This window comes from Haemaphysalis longicornis, unplaced genomic scaffold (genome assembly GCF_048455015.1).
Source record: "Haemaphysalis longicornis isolate Haplotype H1 unplaced genomic scaffold, Haemaphysalis longicornis Haplotype H1 scaffold_1, whole genome shotgun sequence".
NCBI classification, from domain to species: domain Eukaryota; kingdom Metazoa; phylum Arthropoda; class Arachnida; order Ixodida; family Ixodidae; genus Haemaphysalis; species Haemaphysalis longicornis.
Window position 1 is genome coordinate 272,952,403 of NW_027526203.1, and position 21,257 is coordinate 272,973,659.

Sequence of the window (21,257 nt, forward strand, 5' to 3'; positions counted from 1 at the left end):
CCCACGCATCTGTGTCTTTGTGCTAGCGTGTCGGCCGTCGATTGCTTTGGGAAAGAAATCGGCTCAAGCAAGAGGAGCGGTGAGCTACAGAACATGTGGTGAGGTGAAAGAAGACCTCCGTTAACCGCTAAAGTTGTGGTGCGCAAAGCTGGCCACATTACATCGTCAGCATACTGGTTAATGAGCATCTTGCTATTTGCATAAAGCAAGCCTTTATGTAAGGGTTTAAGACAACTCTTTTTGGAATTAACAGGAAATCTTCCTCGTCATCACCACAGTCAGCAAGGGGCATCATCGACAAGGTGGAGGTAAGTGGAAGAAAACAAGGAAAATTGAGAAGAAAATGCTAAATTATTTGGATGTCAAGCAAATGCAGCAGGTGCACAAGAGTTACCAGGTGTTTCAAGTACAGTTTCAAGCTCTTATATTTCCAGAGTCCTTTGTTTCTACGGTTGGCTTCACTGTAGCTGCATTAGTCACGGTCGAACCTTACTACAATAAAACTGATGGGACACACGAAAAATTTTATGGCAAAATGTGCCCCAAAACACCGAAAAGCAAAAAAAAAAAAAGAGCCTGCATCATTTATGAGCTACCGACTGTTTAATGCAACCTTTCAATCGTCATAAAACAAAAAGAATGTTGCCTAATTATGTTGTGTTTATTGCAATACATATAACAAACATATGAAACCTTTTTTTTTACCTGCACATAAGCAGCGTATTATGGGGGAAGTGCAGCCAAAAGGACATTCGAGTAAAGTGCACAGCGTAAAAAACTGACAACGGACAAGAGAGGGCAAGTGCACAGCGTAAAAAACTGACAATGGACAAGAGAGGGCACAGGACAGGCGCCGATTGCAGGCGTAACCTTCTAAACAAATGGCACCAAATGGATCTATCAAACAAAAACAAAATCTATACATACCAGTAGGCTTGCACGTCAAGTCTCAACATTATTTTTATAAATATGCGCTTGTCCTGTGCCCACTCTTGTCCGTTGTCCGTGTTTTTTTGCACAGTGCAGTTTAGTTGAATAAGAATCACCAACAAGCTCAAGCATCCACTCTATCACAAAAAAGACATTGCTCTACAAGGCACGTCGACCAAGCTGATTCCTTGTAGGTGGCTGCTGAGTCGTCTGAAGGAGCTCCCCTCTTGCTAATGCCAGGCGCGGCACCTGTTGTCGCATCCTCTTCAACGCCGCACAGTGGAATCTAACCTTAGGAAGGCAAGCGCACTCACGATAAGGATAGGATGGTGTGGGTTCAAGACTGGACAGTAAAACTATTTGCTTCCGACAATAAGCCAGCTAGATTAGCAGCGAAATCGCAATGATGGCTGCTCACAATGCATGAATCGCTGGGCGCAGCGTGCATTGCATGATCTAGTGCATAGTTTTTTTTCACTCCGCCTTGGCAAAGTGTGCCTGCGCCAGTCACATCATCACCACCAAGCAACGAAATGGTGCCAATGGTGAGGCAGCCAGCTTTCAGTTATTGTGCCTATACTACAGGGAACTAGAAGCCAGGCCATACAGTTTCTCAATATTTTAGTGAGAAACTCTATGGGCCAGCCAAGCAGGAGTAAAGAGCCAGAGGCATACTTCAGCCTGCAGTTTTGTAACTACACAGAAGGTACCTGAACAGCAGCCAGGCTACACAGAAAGTGCCAGAACTCAACATTGGTAGCAGCCAGCAGGAGGTTGCCTGGTGTTGGGAGCTTTTTGTGTTTGGCGACGCAAAAACCTACTGACTGAAGCCGGCCATACTCGGCCAATAGACAGCGAGACATTCTGGACACAAGCAAAGTCTACTGTTGGGGAAGTGACCAGTGTGGTGCAAAGAAAGCTGGAAGTGGAAAAGGACTGGCAAACTCGGGTAGTGATTACAGAGCTGCTTTGCAGGGCTGACCCCGAGGAGGAACTGCAGCAGAAGCAAGCTCAGGTATGATGGTGGCATTCCTTAACTTGCATGGAGCACGAAAGGAGCCGTAGTGGGGCGAGAGCACCACTGAGAGCACAGGACGAGAACATTACTGTGTTTGCAGTCAATACATCAGAGGAAGAAGGCATGTGCTGGCTCCATCAACGCTCTAGCAAGGCCAGAACCTTGAGGCTATTAAAAAAGCATGGGAGGCCTTCCTTGTCTGCAAATGCACAGCAGCAGCCCTAGTTCAGGCTAGTATCAGGAAGACGAACAAACAGTTCATGGAGGAACTCCAGACAGCTGGCCGACAAGCACTATAGCAGTTTTGGATGGGGATCAAAAGGGACGCACATCATTTGGCATGGCACACACCTCTGCGGGCAGTGTACAGCAACACTGTAGTGGGGCCGGAGAGTTTGGCGGTGTGGAAAAGCTGGCTACATTCACTACAAACATTCGGGGGAAGCCTCCCACAGCAGCAGAAAACTGAGCTGTGGGGGCCTTGTGGCAGCAAGAAGACGCTTAAAAATAGGGCGAAGCTCCGTTGCCCTCTGCCAGAAAGGGATATGGAATGAGCAGTAAGCAAGGTGAGCCCAGGAACATCCGGCTGTGACGGCATCCCACTGAGCATGGTGAAAGTGTGGGCCCTCAGGTATGCTACGGGTGGGCGCCGTCCTGATTGAGACCCTGGAGGAGGCAGTCATACCAGAGGAACACGGTCTAGAAGCCTATTGAGACCACTATACAAAGCGCTGGGGGCAAAGCATGCCCACTGAACTACAGGTCCATTGTTGTTACCCCGGTGCTGTACAGGATGATAGTGCAGGTAGTGAGGGAGCGACGGCAGGGGTGGGCTGAGAAGAAAGGAGGAGGTACTGGGATAGCTACAGATGGGTTTTCGAAAGGGATAGCAGATCGACATCATAAGCACCCTACATACAACGCCGGCCGCCGTCAACACCATACACCCCCTCCTAAAAAAATATGGCCCACCTGCCTCTCCCTACCCTGCGCACTGTGCACCCTCAACGACCTGCTCACGTCGCTACCGTTGCCAGCTTCCTCCCTCACCCCGGCAACTGTCTGTGCAGCCTTTACAACCACGGCCAAAGCAGCAGCCATTGCCCTCGCTACGACCCAAGCCCCACGTTGCAGCGCTGCCTGTCGTCATTTTGCACTCGGACGGACCCCTGGATTCTCTCTCAATGCCCCACTCTCCCTCATAACCGCATCGTGTGGACAACACCCTCTAGACTGTGGACACCCAGCCACACTTCCCTCCGTGGGAACGAGATGGCACACGCCACCGCCCGAGCTCCCCTCCGAGCAATCCCAGATGTGGAATGCGAACTCCTCAACACCTCTCCCCCAAACCAACACACCTCCTCTACCACTACAAAGTGCCTGACGCACCTATCTCCCTGCCCGCCCTTCCCCTCCTACCGCAGACGCCGACATTTGGCACCAATTTCACACTAACATGCAAGTTTAAACCAACCCACCACCATTTAGCTCCCCCTACCATTGAGCAGTGGGAGAGCGCGTTGCAGAGCTTTCAGCTCAAAAACCAGGTGACCAGGTGGCCCTGATTTCTCGGGACAGGATGGCAGCGTCCACCCGCTGCCCATTGCTTTTTCTCTCCTACCCCTTCCCCTATTGTTTCAACTCTCTCTCTCTCTCTGTTTCTGACAGCGCACGAAAAAAAAAGAATGCGCGGCGCATACTTGCTGTTCTCATGCGCACCGCAGTGCGACCATGCCATTAGCAGCCTATATTTCAACTAATGAAATAAAAATAATTTATTCATTAATTCCTTCCAACATTATGCAAAAAGAAACATTTCTAACATATGCATAGCAACTTGAACGAAGCCCCGCTCACTCTCACGAGCAAGTATGCATCAGCAGCGAGATTTTTTAATTGCTTGTGGTGCAGCTACCAGTGAGTGCGCCACCTGCTGGACCTGTTCTCCATAAGGTGATTTATTGGTCCTACTTGGCAAATTTGGGTACTATCTTCCCCTAATTCATTGTAAAGCCAGCCTATAAAGTGTGATGCTTTTCAGAAGATGCTGCCCCAGTGGCACACAGCTGATGTACCTCTCGCTAATTCACGTACAAGTCACAGTGGCTACATCTGTGCACTCTCAAAAGCAGCACCCTATGGGAACCGCGCAGAGTGACAAGCTTTGCTTGTACTATGTCTGCAAAATGAGTGGACATACCGTATTTACACGATTTAGGTCTACTCGAATGTAGGTTGACCTCCCCTCCCCCCGTTCACTTTGACGTCTGCAGCTGCTCAGCCGAACGCCGCTGTGAGAGCTACTCTAGTATCTCCATGAGTACCTTCAAGTACCGTGTGCTGGGTCACCAGCGGCATGTTTACAAGGGGCTCCTACGAAAGCTGCGCGCATCGTTGCCGTTGGAATTTTCAGTTAGCCGTTTCGGGGCGCTTTCGCCGTCGTGTTCGACACGACGCTGCTCGTGAGAGTGCCCCGAAACGGCCAACAGAAGATGCACATGTGTTATTGTGTGCCCAGAAAGCAGAAAAAAAGGTATTGTGAACGATAATTTGGAATAACTACTACAGTCGAACACGGATATATCGAACTCCAAGGGGATCGCGAAAGAATTCGATATATCGATAATTCGATATATAAAATACAGCTATCTGAAGATTATCTGACAACTCCGCACATCACTGAGAGTTTTCTGAAGTCGTGGAAAACGGTAGTTTAGCGTTTTGACCCTCAAAGCACGGAAAATCCGAACCGCAGCATGATGACCACCGCACTTTATTTATCATTGAAATGTCTTGAGCTTCGCTTGTTTTTTCTTCTGCGTCGTAAAGTTCACCAAATTGTCTTCAAGATTACAAACACGCACAAATGAGAAAATCAACGCTGTACACTGTGCCACAACAGAGGCGAATAACGCTGACGGAACCTCGGCTGCAGTAGGCGGTTGGGAACGTTGTCAGGCACTGAGTGCCGTTATCTTCAGTATCCGAACCAAACACCTCCCGCATCTGGAGGCGTGCAACGAAGTCGCTTTGCACCCGACACGCTCCGGAATAGCCGGGGCGGGTTGTGCTGCATTCGCCTTTACGTCAACGTTTATGCGTGCATCGCCCTCAAAACTACTGCTAGGAATTCCGAACGCCTTTTCAACCAACATCTTTTCAGCAGCCTGCACCTGACGAATTCCCGCTTTCGCTGCTCCGAAATGAATGCCTTGGACAAAACAAACATACAACGCCGCATCACTCCCCCTGCGCGAGCCACCAAACAGCTTAATCACAAAAAAGGGGGCCTCCGGTCAATTTATTTTGCTCCTTTATGTTCTTTCGCCCCAACCACTATCCGCGTTCTGGCTATCATGGAGCTGCCCCTCGTGCTAGCGTGAAAACAGCTGTTGAAGGCCATCGAAGCGACATAATGCCGTGGACGCCACCTCTGTCTCACCAAGCCAGGCAGCTCCTGCGATGAGCCAACATTATCATCAACTCCACCCCATCAGAGGAACCAAACTTTCAGGGGCACATTTGGCGCGGAATTCGATATATCGAATTTGCCCGTGATCAGGAGTTCGATACACGCGCACAACAGCCCTATACTTTTGCATGGGATTTTCAAGGGGATGTTTGCACTGTTCGATAGACAATAATTCGATATATCCGTGTTCAACTGTATACGCAATAGGTAGAGTTGGAAAGCACACACACAGCTGCAGATATGCTGTTGCATCCCCGATTTCTCGTTTGGCTTGCCGTCGCTGGCAGTACAAGTTTTAGATTGAATTGTAGGTCAACCCACCCAACATCATATTTTCACATTTGAAGAAATTGGTTGACCTACAATCGTGTAAATATGGTAAGTTCTTGTCCAGGGAAAAGAAATGTCTTGAGAAAGAAATTGAAAAGCATGCCACATTAAAGGCAAATTTCTAGCGTTTGCAGGAATCTATAAGTGCATATTTTCACATTTGAGCAGTAAACCATTTATCAAAGTTGGATGCAACCAATGTGATGATTAGCATGATACACCAAGTTCCCATGCGGTTTTTGTGGCTTAGCACGCCGTTCCATGTTTGAGTCCCTGCGGTTCCTGGCATGCATTTTTAGAGAACGGGAAGTATGACACCAGCATTGGCTAGGTTTGCAGAATGTCGATTAATGAGAGGTTGTAGAAGTGATTCTGTGCATGTCATTGTGCAGGTGATTCTTAGACATGCTAATATCAAATGTTTTTTTTTTATTCAAGTGGGAAGAAGTCGCAACTACCCACCGCGGTGGCTCAGTGGCTAAGGCGTGCTGCTGAGCAAGAGGTCGCGGGTTCGATTCTCGGCCGCGGTGGCTGCTTTTCTGATGGAGGCGAAAAGCAAAAACGCTTGTGTGTACGAGATTTCGGCGCACATTAAAGATCCCCAGGAAGTCAAAATTAATTCGGAGCCCTTCACTATGGCGCGCCTCATCGCCTCGTCGGCACGTTAAACCCTACAATCAATCAATCAGAAGTCGCAACTCTGGTGCGTGAAAATAAAAACTACAACCAATGTCCGGAGGAGTGTTGCTCAAACCATGTCCTTGTGGTTTTGAAATAAAATGCTTACTTCACTTCACTTCGATACTTGACTCATTTAATCGTCAGGCATTGAAATGGCTTATTTTGATAATGCCTCAATACCAACCACACTGGAGCTAACACCACTCAGACGGTCTAGCGTCACACTACAGCCGTCCTAAAATCGTATCATGAATGATGCTCTCCTGAAACTTAAAATGAGCGTGCTATCGTGCACCATGGCATCGAGGTGATGCCTATAATATTGCTTTTCTGTAAATACGGCATTCTACCTCAGTGCGAGTTATCAATGAATAAGTTCATCAATAAACGCGTTTTATCATCCTGTTTTAGCACCCCTATTTGGCAAAGCAGCACTGAAGAGTGACAAAGAAAGTTCACGCACACAGGTCGCTTAAAAAAAAAAAAAAACTTTTGGCCTAACAATGTTCCAGCATGTGTCTCCAAAAGAAGGTCACGACAAAGACGGCGACCAGACGACCGAGCACCCGTACCGTCTAGTCACTGCCTTTGACTTCGCTGTGCTAAATCTTCTTTTGTAGTCATGAACCAACTAGCCCAACAAGTTTAATTGAAGCATGCAGCTCCTTGGTTCCGAAACAAGTGCACGCCCTTTCAAACTATGGCAGACACAAGTGATTTATGCACTCAACAGCCTCACACAGAAGAAAAACTACATCCTCAAAGCAACCTAAATTCTGAATTACAGCGTGAAAATGCTTAGCCTTCAAAAGTTTTCACTGAAATTCTGGGAGACTCGCATTAGCAGGTGCAGCCACTTTATGGGCTCACTTTGGGCAGCATACAAGCTGCGCACCCGGGCACACTTCCCGAAACAGGGATTTTATTGAACAGCTGGGTCTGCATGATGGCCGATCACACGGCACTTCCACAAGCTGAAGAACTCCAATAGAAGCAAGAGATCGTATGGGACAGTAGTGTTTTTTGTACAAGAAGAAATTAAATTGCGTGCTGGGTAATGCTTATACCTTTCTTCAGTGCCCGCCGTAGGGTGTCCTAGCTGTACAACCCAAAACAATCGTCTGCAGTTTCAGGTCGATTACACAACCAACAGAGCACAGACTGCAGTTTCAAATACCCTTTGAACGTAGCCACATTTTAAAACAAAGTGTTTATGTGTGTAATTTAAAGGGCAATATTTTCGCATTGGGCTGAAAGCACGTACGTCTGATACGCGATAAAACATAAACCACCTACAACATACAAGGATCCGTGACGATACACTGTCTTAGGGAACAAGTTTTGCAGCAATGTATGGGGGACCTCCCCCCTGGAGAGATTAAACGGAAATGCTTGTGAGAAACGCTTGAACATTGATGGAGCTGGTGACGTTTTCCGGTACATGCTTTGACATCCGAGTGCCTGTATCCTAGAGTGCATGGCTGGCACAATAATGGAACAGTGGTGCTCTTAGTTGCACTCCTTGCTACAGATGAACATTAACAGAAATGTTCTAGAGCAGGCTGTATTGGCTGATACATTGTTCAGAAGTCCAAGCACGCAGAAATTCATCCTCCAAGTTTATTTGGCATAAATAAACTCTATATGGATTTGTACATAACAGAGACTTCAATAGAATATTACAACAAGAAGTCAAGCATATCACAGAAGACACAACACCTTTTCACTGCTAGGCAAAGAGCTCGAGCAGCTTAGTTTAACAGATGACTACAAAACTCTAAATACGAAGTCACCTCCAACTCGCTCTGGGAGTTGGTGATGAGTCACTCATAACAAAGAGATTCAAATCCTCCTATTAAATGCACAGTAGAGAAAACAAGAATCACAGTAGCAAAAAAATGCACAAGGAACAGGTAATGAATAAAATGATAGATGAGAGAAACCCGCAATGTGCAGTGAACAATGCACGTGTCAACATTAAAAAAATACGTACTTCCCTCTTTTCCCTTTCTCAGCCCCAAAAAGTTAAATGAACACATACAACGCATGACTAGCTCCTTGCATTGCATTTGCTAAGCAATACTGATTGCACTGAAGTACACCCAAAACAGGAGGCACTGAACCCCATACACCATAGCAGCCTGCAACCTTTGAAAGTGGAGAACACAAATGACGGCTGAGGATGGGCATAGCAAGCACAGCTTGATAAGTACCTGTACTGGCACATGCTAAGGGCTATGCAATGGGTTTACATCTGGTTACCTATGCTTAGTGTCACACAGCCTGTGCTACCTTTCCCGACTGTGAACTAAGGTGCCGGACTTTTTCATAGCAAAGAGGCACCATAAAAAAAAATGCTGCGAATAAATAAATAAATAAATAAATAAATAAATAAATAAATAAATAAATAAATAAATAAATAAATAAATAAATAAATAAATAAATAAATAAATAAATAAATAAATAAATAAATAAATAAATAAATAAATAATTAAATAAATAATAAATAAATGTGGAAGCTGGTGAAACCAACCAATTCTTGCACTAATAGAGCAAAAGGTTCTTCTTGGGAGTTTTAAAACGACACTAGTTCTTATGTGCAGCTTAACGCTTGAGCATGGCTGTCATCTAGCTGTCATGACTGTTACGACTGAATTAACCGACTAAAATGCCCATAAATTTTTTTTGTTAGTTTGAAAGTGATGGCCCATGGTTGCCCAGATTTTCACTGCCCTCATTCCAATGCACGACCAGCTGCTGACCTGGCTTGTTATGCAGAAGTGCTGCCTTTGTTTTAGCTGTCCATGTGGGATTATTAAAGTGGACATCAGGATGTGCCGGTGAAGCTGGGGTTTGTTATGATGCAGGCTGTGTAGCACTGACTTCTCCAGAGATAAAAAGTAAAAGCCATGCCTCCGCCATCCACCCGCAAACGTGATGATGCCAATGCACGTTTCGCGGCATGCAAGTTTATGTTTGACCTCTCGAGTAAGAAACTGGAAGTAGAGTTTGGTGCCAAAAGAAAAGAAAAAAATTTAGCCTGCAGCTCTCGGTAATACACTACACATGCAGCTTTCAACGTGCTACTCAGCAAACTGTCCCTTGAGCAAAAAGTCTCCCGTAGAGAACACCACCGTTGTATATCACTCACGCACTTGGCCCCAACAACGTGTCATTTTCACGGTGACATGCATCAACAAAGTATAGTGATCAGGTAGAGTATGGCACGCCTCAACAGAATGATGATCGTGCCAGCCTCATAGGCAACAGGCACGCATCAAGTGTAGGAGGCAAGGAGGGGAGGCAGGCATGCGACAGAAATCAGCGCTCCTGGGCACCAAGCCCGGGGCGTGGCGATGCCGGCGATGCCGGTGAGCCCCTGATGTCTAAGCCACCCAGGGCATTCGTCATGGTCCAGGGGAACTCATCGATCCTCTCGACGCACACCCTGATCGATGAAGCAGGAACAACACGCTCGCGCTGCTCCTGCAGCGAGGGTGTCCGCTGCTTCGATGGCCCAGCCGCCTTCCAGTCCTCCTCTGAGATGCCCTGTTTTAAAAGGAGGCTCAGGTGAACTTGGCATCTCAAACGCTGTTGCTTGGAATAGAAGAGAGCTTTGTTCGCATATTACTGGTACCTCTCTGTTCCAGAAGTCTTTTCCACTTGACAATAATTGTGGCCCATGTTGGCCTGCTAGGCTCAAGATACTGTCTGCATGGCTCAGGCCACTAATGCCTCACTTCACGCACCTTGGTAGGACTTTTTTTGGGGGGGAAACTTATTTAGTTCGTTATATCCATTGACAGGTCAATTTTATTTTGTTTCAAAGAGGTTTCAAATGCATGGGTCTCTATGGAGATTTCAAGGGGAATTTTGTTATATCCATTATTTCGTTATATCCCGTTACATTATAACGAGGTTTGAGTGCATATACACACCTTGTTCTCAATATATCCCCTTCAGACACAAATTGAGATAAATAAGGAGAAAAATTGTGATTCCTTTAAATATGGCTTCTAAAAACAAACACACACTCAGTGATATGAATCAAAACTGGATTATTGATCCAAGAAACAGAAATTGTGATGTGTACATTTGTACACATGGCACCTCTCGGTGGTAAAGCATGTCGATGACCATTAGCACAATCATGAACTATTTTCAGGTACTTCACTTGTCAATAGTGTTCAAGAGTGCATTTTAAATGCCTCAAAATTGCTTCGACGCCACTACTTTTTGAGATGAAATTCGAAGCAGCAACCCTTTGCGGCACTGAGGCAGAGGTAAACTCCGCATTTGCAACAGCAAACTTCGGACTTGGAAACACAGCCTGTATTCGGGCACCTTTGAGAGAAGTCAGCACTGATGTGAATTGGCCAGTAATTTATTCCTTCAAATCTTGTAGAATTTGTTGGCACGGGTGTTCCGACATGAGATTTTAGGACAGGCTTTGGAGAGGCCATGCTTGGGCATCACCTCTTGGTTGGCGCAGCCCCTTGCAATCAAGCTATGTGCAATGTCTGACTGAAATACCACAACGTGTTTAATTTCTTTTTGGGGAGTCTCTCAGCTTTCACATCGTGAATGTGTTCTAGCCAGCTGTTACATACTGCAAAGCCAATGAAGTGTGAGATCATTCTCACTGGCCGTTTCCTGGTCTTGGCTAGGAGGAGATATAGTGACATCAAAAAGTTGAGCTAGTCCAAGCCACCCATAGACTGGCTGTACTTGGCGACCACCTGTGGACAATGATGTCAACATGCTGCTTGCTTGCTTCGTTGCAGCGTTGAGGTGCCACGTGTACAATTGCACGCACACGTTTTTTCTGCGCATCCTACTGCCATCTTTTACAGAAATCACAAGAACTTGGCATGCGCAACAAGATATACGTTCAGCTGATGTAAACAACGTTCTTGTAAAAGCATTATACACCCGTAAAAACAATAAGAGTCGCAATAGACTCGCGTGCCATTCCATGAAAGCTGGAGGCGTCCATCTTGAGGGTTTGTTTTGGCTTCAGCTTTGGTGTGAAAACACTAGACAGCGCTAGTTGTCTGCTCAGAAGGCATGTGGCAATGCACACGTGAGGTACTGTTCCATTTGAAGCAAAAACGCTCGCTCATCGTGGCGTCAAATTTGATGTGTAACACTACCGCTGAAGGGAATATGTGCCTGAGCTGCCACCCATCTTTATGCAATGGTTGTGCATGCTTGGCTTTTTCGCAGGGCTGCGGAATCCTGTGGGGAAGCTAATCAAGCCTGCAAGATGGCATGTTGTCATGTGGTGAAGCTGCAAGGCTGTGCAGTGAAGGCAACTTTTATTCGTCTTTTCTCTTCTTAAAAAAAAAAAAAAAATACTCAAAATTCTCCAACTATAAAGGCGCTGCATAAATCAAATGTGAAGACTATTCGCGAATTACTTGAAGCTTTGAATGTATGTAATGCCTGTAATTTCTAAACTTTGCTTGGAATTAATGAAACAACTTTGCATAATGCTGACCACTTTGCAGCGACAATTTTGTGCTACTCTATGTGTTCTTTTGGTTTGGGCATTGTTTATGCTAGCAGGATAACGAGGGCATCAAGCAGGTGCCTTTAACCTATTGCTGCAGGTGAGAGCTCGCTGGATAGATGTGGCTACCAAGCAAGTAATGTGCACGAGCATGAAACTCTGTGGCGAGGTCATGTGCCTCTACTTCACGGCTTTGTTGCCGCTTTATTGCAAGAAACGCCACTTCTCCACTTCTCACTCGGGCAAATGAGGGGTTTCACCAGACAACATTACTGACCAGAAAGAAAGACGTTTCTCCTCATCACACAATGGGTGGAGCGGGTCTAGGCCAACTCGTCACAAATCCACTCGTCATAGGCCAACTCGTCACAGGTAAACTGGTCAGGAATGTCAACTCGTCATAGGGCAGACAGAAAACTCGCATTAAGAGCTTGTTTTGGAACGTCAACGTGATGTTACCGCCTGCTATGCGTCGCCTTTCAAAGAAAGGTATAGGCGAGTGCAGGGACGTAGCCAGAGATGGTGTTTGGCTTTGCGCATCCCAATAACATTAAAAGCATGCAGAAATAAAAGGCGTCTACGGTAAATACTACAAATTTTGGTAAATAATAAGGACCCGCTGTGGAGACATAGAGGAAACTAAAAAGCATACTGCAAACTTTTTTGAATGTAAAGGCTGAGAAAAAACATTTTCGATAAACTAATCCGAGAATTTTTTTCCCAGGCAGCACAGGAGGCAGACTTAGTGCTTATTTTGGCAAATCTTCTCCCTTCCAAAACATCCCCCCCAAAACAAGAAAGTTTTGGCTATGGCCCTAGGCGAGTGTGCTTGAGTTTTTGCAGAAGTTAGGTTAATATACCGTCACACCTCATTAATTATGTTAAAATTATAATTCAATTCAAACTTATATCACATGACGCGCTTTTATACCCTGATGCTTCTTTTTTTAGGGGTCACGTGATTTGACCATGGACCATTCTTCCTGGCCCTTTACAGCCAGTGCTTTGTTTACAATGCCGCGGAGCAGTTAAATCCAAGTGACAAAAAGGGAATCCAAACCACAAAACCCAACATATTTTCTGTTCCCAAGTTTACAAGGCGAAATTGCTCTGGTATCAGGCCTGCTTTCAAAACACTAGTGCAAGGTGCGCACTGCTCCGCGCCGCCCCCTACCCCCGCCTTCCTGAGCAGCGCTTCAGCTGCGTTTAAATGGTTCAAACGTATGTGCAGGTCACACCACGATGTGGTCCCACAAACCTCTCCACCACCTTGCCCAACTACAGCTGTAACTTAAAAGTACCATTGTCCGTACCAGCTAAGTACCCAACCTCAACGCCCCTGTATGATCAGCTCTTCAGCCCTTCAAAGCAGTACGCTGACTTCTCTCCCCCCCCCCCCCCCCCCCCCCCCTTCCCTAAAGAAAAAAAGAAAAAGCACTGCTTCAGGGTGTTATGTACGCGTGCAGGTCACACAGACCTCCCCACGCCCTCCTTAGCAGCTGCAATGAGTTCAATATTGTTGCAACCAGCCTCAGACCCGCTTTGAGCGCCAATTTCCGGTCAATGCTTCGAGGCTTTTGTTCACACGGTCACGGTGCGACGAACCCAATCGACGAAAAAGCACCTTGCCCAAGAGTTCCTATTTCGAGATGGCATTGTACGAAAAGGCCGGTGTGACGAGTTGGCCTACGACGAGTTCGGTGACGAGCGGGCTTGTGACGACTGGGCTCGTTCTCAGGAGGAGCATTGTCTTTGAAGCAGTGGTGACGTTGCTGCTGGAACCTCATTGACTGACAAGGGTGGTAGGCATTGCAGTTCACCAATTTTGAAGACAAAAAAAGTTCCCATACAAATGAGCTTCTCTGATAACTGTACTGAGTCACTACTTCATTGCAGGTGGGGCCTGTTTAGTCACCCTTTTGAAGCAAGTAGTATCTGTTCACGGACTACTTGCAGCAAGTGGGACCAGTCCAGCTCCAACTTTGAACCAAGTGGGACCTGTTGGGGGACCACTTGCAGCAAGTGGGACTACTTCGAAAACCACTTCAAATTTTTGTCTGGGTCATCATACCTGCCGCCATGACTCGGCGCTGAAACATGGCAAAAAGGCTCGCATGTTGCGTCCTCTGTGGCATATACTTGCCCATTTATTAATGTATTTTTTTTAAATGCCACGTTATTGTTGCCCCGACCATGTTTAATTTCAGCTGAGTGACGCAAGCAAAGCACGCTTGAGTATAGCAGAACAGTTAGTGTTTCGGCCCAGTGATATTCCGATTTTGACCTTATGCTGTACAATGAAGAGCCAATGGGCGGGAAAATAAAATATCGCACTGCCCTAGTTTACACAAAGGTTGCTGGTGGCCTGTAAAAATGAAGCGCTTGTTGGCTGCAGGATTGGCACACAGATTGGCCTGGGGGCTAGGAGGTGCTCTCTAAGCCAACGACAGCCTTATTTCTAGACGAGGCATCACAACAGTGTAGCAGTTACTGTCACTGAAGCAACTGACTTGTGTGAGAAAAGCCGAAATGTCCATTAAATTGGCCTGTGTGAGCAGGGCTGGAAAGAGGGAGAAGGGCTGTACTGCAAGCTGTACTGCAGGGCGCATTAATGCTACATATTTAGCTTCTGCATTTTTTTGATCAGCTATAGTGCACTGGTATCCTACCTTGGGCTTCATATAGAAGTCGCACCTTTCCCAACATCTCTTCTGAACTTTCTGAATGACAGTCAAGTTTTTCAGCAAAGAATGAATGTTAAAGAAAAAACGTCAGGTTCCACCTTACAGAGAACTTGGACAACGGAGCAGGCACCAGTGGACATAATGTACATTTGAAATGATGCCGCTAACGTACCAGGTTAGAAGGCCTGCAGAAATTTTCACCTAAAGGACCTTACAGTGCATTAAAAGCTGCTGCTAACCAAGCAGTGACTGTGGAGCTAAGCATCTACTCTCTGCTAGATATAATATACATAAATTATATACATAGCTCTCATTAGAGATGTGTGTCTGCACTAACCAGGTGCGCTGTGCGTTTTTCAACAAGATCAATCTATCAAACTTGGCACAAGGCTCGAGCCAGCTTCCAATGACCCAGATGCGCATGCTAGGAAAACTCATACCACATTCATGCTTCCAAGGGACCAATCAAGTTCAGACAGCCGCTCGATGTGCACTCACGTAAAATATCCGGTCCTCAGGCTTTGGCTTGGCCTGCTTCGCCAACCAGTATTGCACAAGGCCTTCCTTGCCGCTGTCGTCGTCACTTGAAGACAGGTCATCCTGTACAAAATGAAGAAGCAAGTGCAGCCTACTTATTCTCGAGCACAAAACAATTGAGTGGTTGCCTCGCGCAGTATGCGGGCGGTCAAAGACAGCTCATCCTGGATAAAAGGGGGACGCAAATGTTCATCTCTGAGAACAGAATGACCAACTTGTGGTCCCAAGTAGCATATGCGATCTCATATTGGCCCCATTAAACAGACACTGAAGGCAACCAGCAAGTTGGTTTCAAACGAAAGTCTGACCTTCCCATAGCCATTTTAGCATTGATTCGGTGCCAAAAGATGCCTTAATTGCTGAGATATCACTCATGGAAGAATGCATTTCCCTTCCTCATTTCCCTCGCAGCGATTCCATGATGCAAGCTGCGGCTGCTGCAGCCGCTGCTTGCGTCACGGTAAACCAGAAGCAACCACGGCAGCGGTGATGTATAGCAAAATAGAAGCAACCGAATACAACGCTACCATGTACCAAGCGGTATCAGTCATGCTTTCCTGAACTCCTGCATCCTTTGCTGCTCCAGGCCACTAAGCAAAATGTTCCCATGACCAGTATGAAGAAGAGCACATTGTCTTTTTAGGCTGCATGAATATTGGCCTTGAACCAACCACTTGTGCACGGTCCCTGTACGCCGCCTTGCGTAGAGGCATCGCTGCCAGTATGGACGAACAGTGCCATCCAGCGGCAGCCCGGGAAGACATTGCGTACACCAGATGTTGCGCACACTTGAAAATACTGACTGTAACCAAAATAACCGTTCCTGGGTTGTTTTTTTAACGCAGCGAAAGCGCGCAGAGGGCCATAATAAAAGTGGCTGTGTACGCAGTACTGCACAAGGGTTCCACAATTATATTGCTGAGTATTGTGCAAGGTATTATACTGAAACCAAAATGAGCTTGTTGGCGTAAGGGATCAATCAATGAGTGATATATTGGCTGGGCTTTCATCATAGTGTTTCTAGATTTTTGTTCTTCGATGTTAAAACGCGACACCACAAAAACTTCCAGTTAAGTTTTCATAAACTCATGAATGTAACTTGTGCAATATGGCCAATGGTGGCGACACCTATCTTCATGCTTTCATTATTTTCTACCTTATTTTCGACAAGCCATGCCGTGTAAGAGTGGTATACTATTCGTGTTCTCGGAGAGCTAATCTATCAATCTGAAGCAACTTGTATTTTGCCTTCAGTGGCCCCTTAAAGGTGAGAAAACAAGTTGGCCTACACCGATAGGCAGACTTGCTTGCGCTATACAAACAGTATACCACACTGAGGTACAGGTCCGTGCAGAAGTAAACGGAGCACAGGAGCGGTGGCCGAACTGCATCGCCGCGCCACGTGTGGGCGCCGACGGGAATCAAGGAGCGCCGGTCTAAGAGTGTGCCCGCACTGCCCCCGCCGCCCTATCTGGTATGCTTAACCCCCGCTCTGCTGGTGTGTCATCCTGGGCGTGCCGGTCTTCAAAAGGCAGCGCTGGGCTATTGAGGGGCGCCTGTTGCCTTGCGCTCGCCGGCGTCAGCGGCGACCGAATCTGCCGCTGTTGAGCCGGACGAAGCTGTGCGCACGGAAGCGTGCCTTGTTGCGCGCTGTAAATGGCGGCATAAAATTGCAGGCCGCTGCGGTTTTCCATAGCATGTCACTGCGATATAATTTATTGTAAGCCGGCAACGCAATTGCCCTGGACAATATAGAAAGCACATTCATGGATATTTTGGTTATTCGAAAAAAAAAAAAAGATCCTGCTTCCAACATTGTTTTTTTTTTTAATTTTGAGTTTCCCCCAAGTTACTGCTGCCACTCAGTTCAGGTCTGTTCTGAAGAAAAGGAAAATACAAATGCCCATACGGAGGAAATATTATGTACAGTTGAACCTCGATATAACGAACCTCGATTTAACAAAATTCGCGATATAACGAATTTTTTCAAGTTTTCTATCAAAATTTTGCTAAATGCATGTATGTATCTCGATTTTACGAAGTAATTTCGTGTGGCGCTCCCGATTTAACGAAGTCACGGCAAAAAGGAAGAATGAAATTCCGGTCGAGGCACGTTTTATTTTGCCTCTTAGAGCCTACACTGAAAACATTCAGTACTCGCATTAACTCTTAAACGGCTAAAATGAAAGAAAAGCGGTGAAATCTGTGGTTGACAACAATTCAAAGCGATGAAAGAAGCTGCTCAAACCGCTAGTGGTCATAGACGGTTGAATAGTGTGGCCACCATTTTGACGTCTCCGTCGTTGCCTACACCAGCGCCCTCTATGCTTAGGCTGCCGAAGCCTACTTCAAGCTTTTTTTCTAGCACGGCGTATTCAGCATGGTATGGCCGATGGCACTGGAGCACCTGCTCCTGTCCTGCCCCGAGCACGCAGCACACAGAGCAGTGCTGCAGGCTGCACTCCAGCGTCTCGGACGACCCAGACACAACCTGCAGGACCTGCTGTTCCCGACGGGTCCTGCCAGCTCCCGCCGTGAAGTGTTCCGCCACCTCCAGGCATTCCTCGAGGCCACTGGACTAACCCAGCGCCTGTAGCTGAGGCTACTGAACAAACACTCGCACCGAACACTCGTGCCGCTGTCGCCTATGTAATGCCCCTCCCCCCTCTTTTCTTTTCTTCTCTCTCTCTCTCTCTTTTCTGCCTGTCTTTCTCTTTCACGCCTTTTCTATTCCACCCCTAACCTCCTCCCAAGTCTTTTATCCCCTCTTCCCCTCCCCACCGCACTGGGTTGTATGCAGGTGAGCTCCCTACTGAGCTCAATAATATCCCCAGTGCACTTTCCTTTTCTTTCTTTCACCAAATCACCTCTCTCTCTCTTTTTTTCTACGCGTCCTTCCTCACGGTGCTGCTGCTCTAGGTTGTGCTCGCTGATAACCACATTAATATATTTTGCTCGTGCATCATTAGGTGAGTCTTGTAAGCAGCGTGAGCACTCCAAGGGAAAGAAAAGTGTGTTCCGAACAAGAGCCTGAGGAAGTGTCGGGGAAACCGACGGTAGACCGACGGCCACCGAAGTGATGGATGCCATCGACGTTCTGCGGAGGCACGCAGGCGCACGCGAATGTGTAAGAGCAAGCCTTGTTAGCGCTGTCAGCATACGAGGTCAAGAAACGCTAAGCACTGCTTACGGACTTCTTCACTACGGCTTAAACATCGAGTGCTGGTGGCAATAAATTGCTTTCTTTGAACGTGGTCATTTTCGTTTCACCCGGGTTCATTAGACAGCTGCAGTGCGGAGACATCGGTTTCTTTAGGGCTCAGCGGGCATAAAAGTAATTGCTTAATCGAATTTTGCCGGAAGATACTTACTGTAAGATTTCCGCTTTAGCGGGAGCACGTAAGCGCTGCTACACACAGTCCGTCCGCTTGCACTCCGCTCGACTCACAATCATGGGTATCTCTAGTGTCGTGGTTGCATCCCACGCCCATACTGCAGAGTTTTTGTACATGAAAAAAAGTCTTTAGAAAGTTTCATAGCACCCTTCCGCTTCGAACCAGCACCTCGCCGGGGTGAAGTTCATGGGGCATGGACGCGGGTTCAAATGACTAGCAGCGGCGTTTAGTATTGACTGCAATGAAAAAAATAAGTGGAAACCTAGTCTGCTATCACATTTAATGAGGCGTTGCGGAAAAAGCACCGGTTTTACGACGACACATGAACTACCGTCGGCTATCCGAATTACATAGCCTAAGTGTTGAAACTCTCAATTCACACAATTTTCGCGGCCAGTTTTAGTACAAATTTCTCTTTAAGTGGAGAGGTAACTACATAGCAGTTGTTTCTGGGCGATGGGCAAGGCTTTGAAACCTCAATAGCTGGTTAAATGAACTGTAAAATCGAAACCTCGATTTTACGAAATTCTCGATTTTACGAAATTTCCGCCCGCAAGTACGACTTCGTTATATCGAGGTTTAACTGTATAAAGAACGCCGTAAAAAATAGATACAATCGTTGTCATCTATTACAGCGGGCCTCATAGGCCACATATTTTGTTGTTGCTGTAAAACCGACGCTGTTATTTTTAACGAGCACCTTATATTAGTTAAGAAAATGTTGCAGCTTTGAATTAAACCCCACATTGAATTAAAAGATGGCTTGACCACATGACATCAATGTCTTGCAAAAAAGCGCCGACAGGGCTCCAAAATGACCGATGACGAGTGCAGTGATGGAAGCAGCATTTTGCTTCACGGAGCAGCTGTTGGAGCAGGCAAAATTCCAGTTTGGAGCAGCCATAAGCCACTTTGGAGCAGATGCCAAAATACGCTTCAATACAGGGTGTATATAATGCACAAGGAAACCGTTAAAGTTTCCAATATTTATTACGCACCATACTGCATGTAAAAATCAACAATCAAATGCAGTAGGCACATCATTTCAAAAATCCGAACAAGATCTCTGTTGCCTTCAACTTTCGGATAAAAATACTCGAGGTACATCATTAAACTGTCCTAGTTTTAAAACGTACATTTACACTTGCAGCCAAAAACTAAAACAAGGTAAACACAATTAGAGCAAAAGCCACCAAACCACAGTCATCCTTACGTCACGTTTTAAAAAAATTGAACATTTTAACTTCTGGGTTTTTCTGTATATGTAGTTCGGGTACACCACAACAACGTTGGAGTTGGACCGATGCAGCATGTAATAGAAAATGATTGCAGAAAAACGTCTTGAAAAATATAAAGCCGAATAATACTAACTCTACAATGTTAACAACACTAGTACACGCCACAACGAACCGTTCATGTGTTCTTTGTGACAAACATGGCAATGCCCCAGGGCGGCCGTAAAGCCATAAAAAAAGCCATGGACGATCACAGAAAAAGAAGGCCATGTCTACAGATGCGCAGACACATCGCAGCAAACTCAGTTTACAAGTGGGTTTGACTTGGATGTTTAAATAAAGTTGACACTAGACACAAGTTTATTTTCAGTTTCGGTTTTGCATTAGAGAGTTAGAAGTGCTACCACACGCTTTCGAAATGCCCCTTCGGCGCACGTTTGAAGCAAAAATCCCTTAAAACGACCATTTGGAGCAGCATGGAGCAGAAGTTTCGTCTTGGAGCAGTTTGGAGCAATTGGAGCAGCACTTCCATCACTGCGAGTGCAGTCGTCATGACCGATGACCATACTCGTCATCGGCCATTTGGTACAAAATCTTATGATGGCTGTACTCGCAACGGGAGCGAAAGGGTTAATGCGACAACAGAATATGCACCCTATGAAGCCCGCTGTAATATAAGATAACCATTGTATCTATTCTTTGCGGCGTTCTCTAATACAGAATTTCCACCGCATGGACATTTTTTATTTCCATTTCTTATGAACAGACCAGGACTGAGTGGCAGCAATAACTTGGGACAAACCCAAAATTTAAAAAAAAAATGTCTGAAAGATCTTTTTTTCCGAACATAGAAAAAGTCTGTGAATCTGCTTTCTATATTGTCCAGGGCAATTTTGTTGCCGGCTTACAATAAATATATTGCAAGGACATGCTGCACCAAACCGCAGCGGTCTACAATTTTATGCCACCCTTTACAGCGCGCAACAAGGCACATGTCCAAGCGCGTAGCTTCGCCCAGCTCAACAACGGCGGATTCGGTCACCGCTTATGCCGGCGAGCGGCAACGCAGCCAGCACCCCTCTATAGCCCAGCACCTCCTTTAGAAAACCGTCGCGCCCAGCATGACACGCCAGAAGAGCGGCAATTAAACATTTCAGTTAGGGTGGTGGGGGCAGAGCGAACACACTCTTAGACCGGCACTCCTTGGTTCCCGTCGGCGCCCATACGCGGCACAGCGATGCAGTTCAGCCACCGCTCCCATGCTCCATTTACTTCTGCGCGGACCTGTACTTGGTAGACAAGGAAGCAACAGAAAAAGTTCACCTAGTGCCCAACGTGTTGTGTCCTACTTTTGGCACTGCTAATTTTGCATACCACTAGAGAGGGCCAAGGTGCCAGTAAGCAAGTACGAATAAAGAAATTTAATTAAATTCAAACATAATGACTACTATACTGCTTCT

At 46.3% G+C, this 21,257-nt stretch overlaps 1 protein-coding gene across 4 annotated transcripts in view; it reads right to left on the reverse strand.

The window, feature by feature from the left end:
- Window positions 1-9,442: 9,442 nt before the first annotated feature.
- Window positions 9,443-21,257, reverse strand: part of LOC144145906 (uncharacterized) — a 33,520-nt gene continuing 21,705 nt past the window's right edge. For all 4 annotated transcript variants that reach the window (XM_077677751.1, XM_077677742.1, XM_077677769.1 and 1 more), the window contains 2 exons: window positions 15,129-15,230; window positions 9,443-9,983 (listed from right to left, as the gene is read on the reverse strand). In XM_077677751.1, coding sequence (XP_077533877.1) covers window positions 9,756-9,983; window positions 15,129-15,230 — 330 coding nt within the window. In that variant the 3' untranslated portion in view covers window positions 9,443-9,755. The remainder of the gene's footprint in view (window positions 9,984-15,128; window positions 15,231-21,257) is intronic.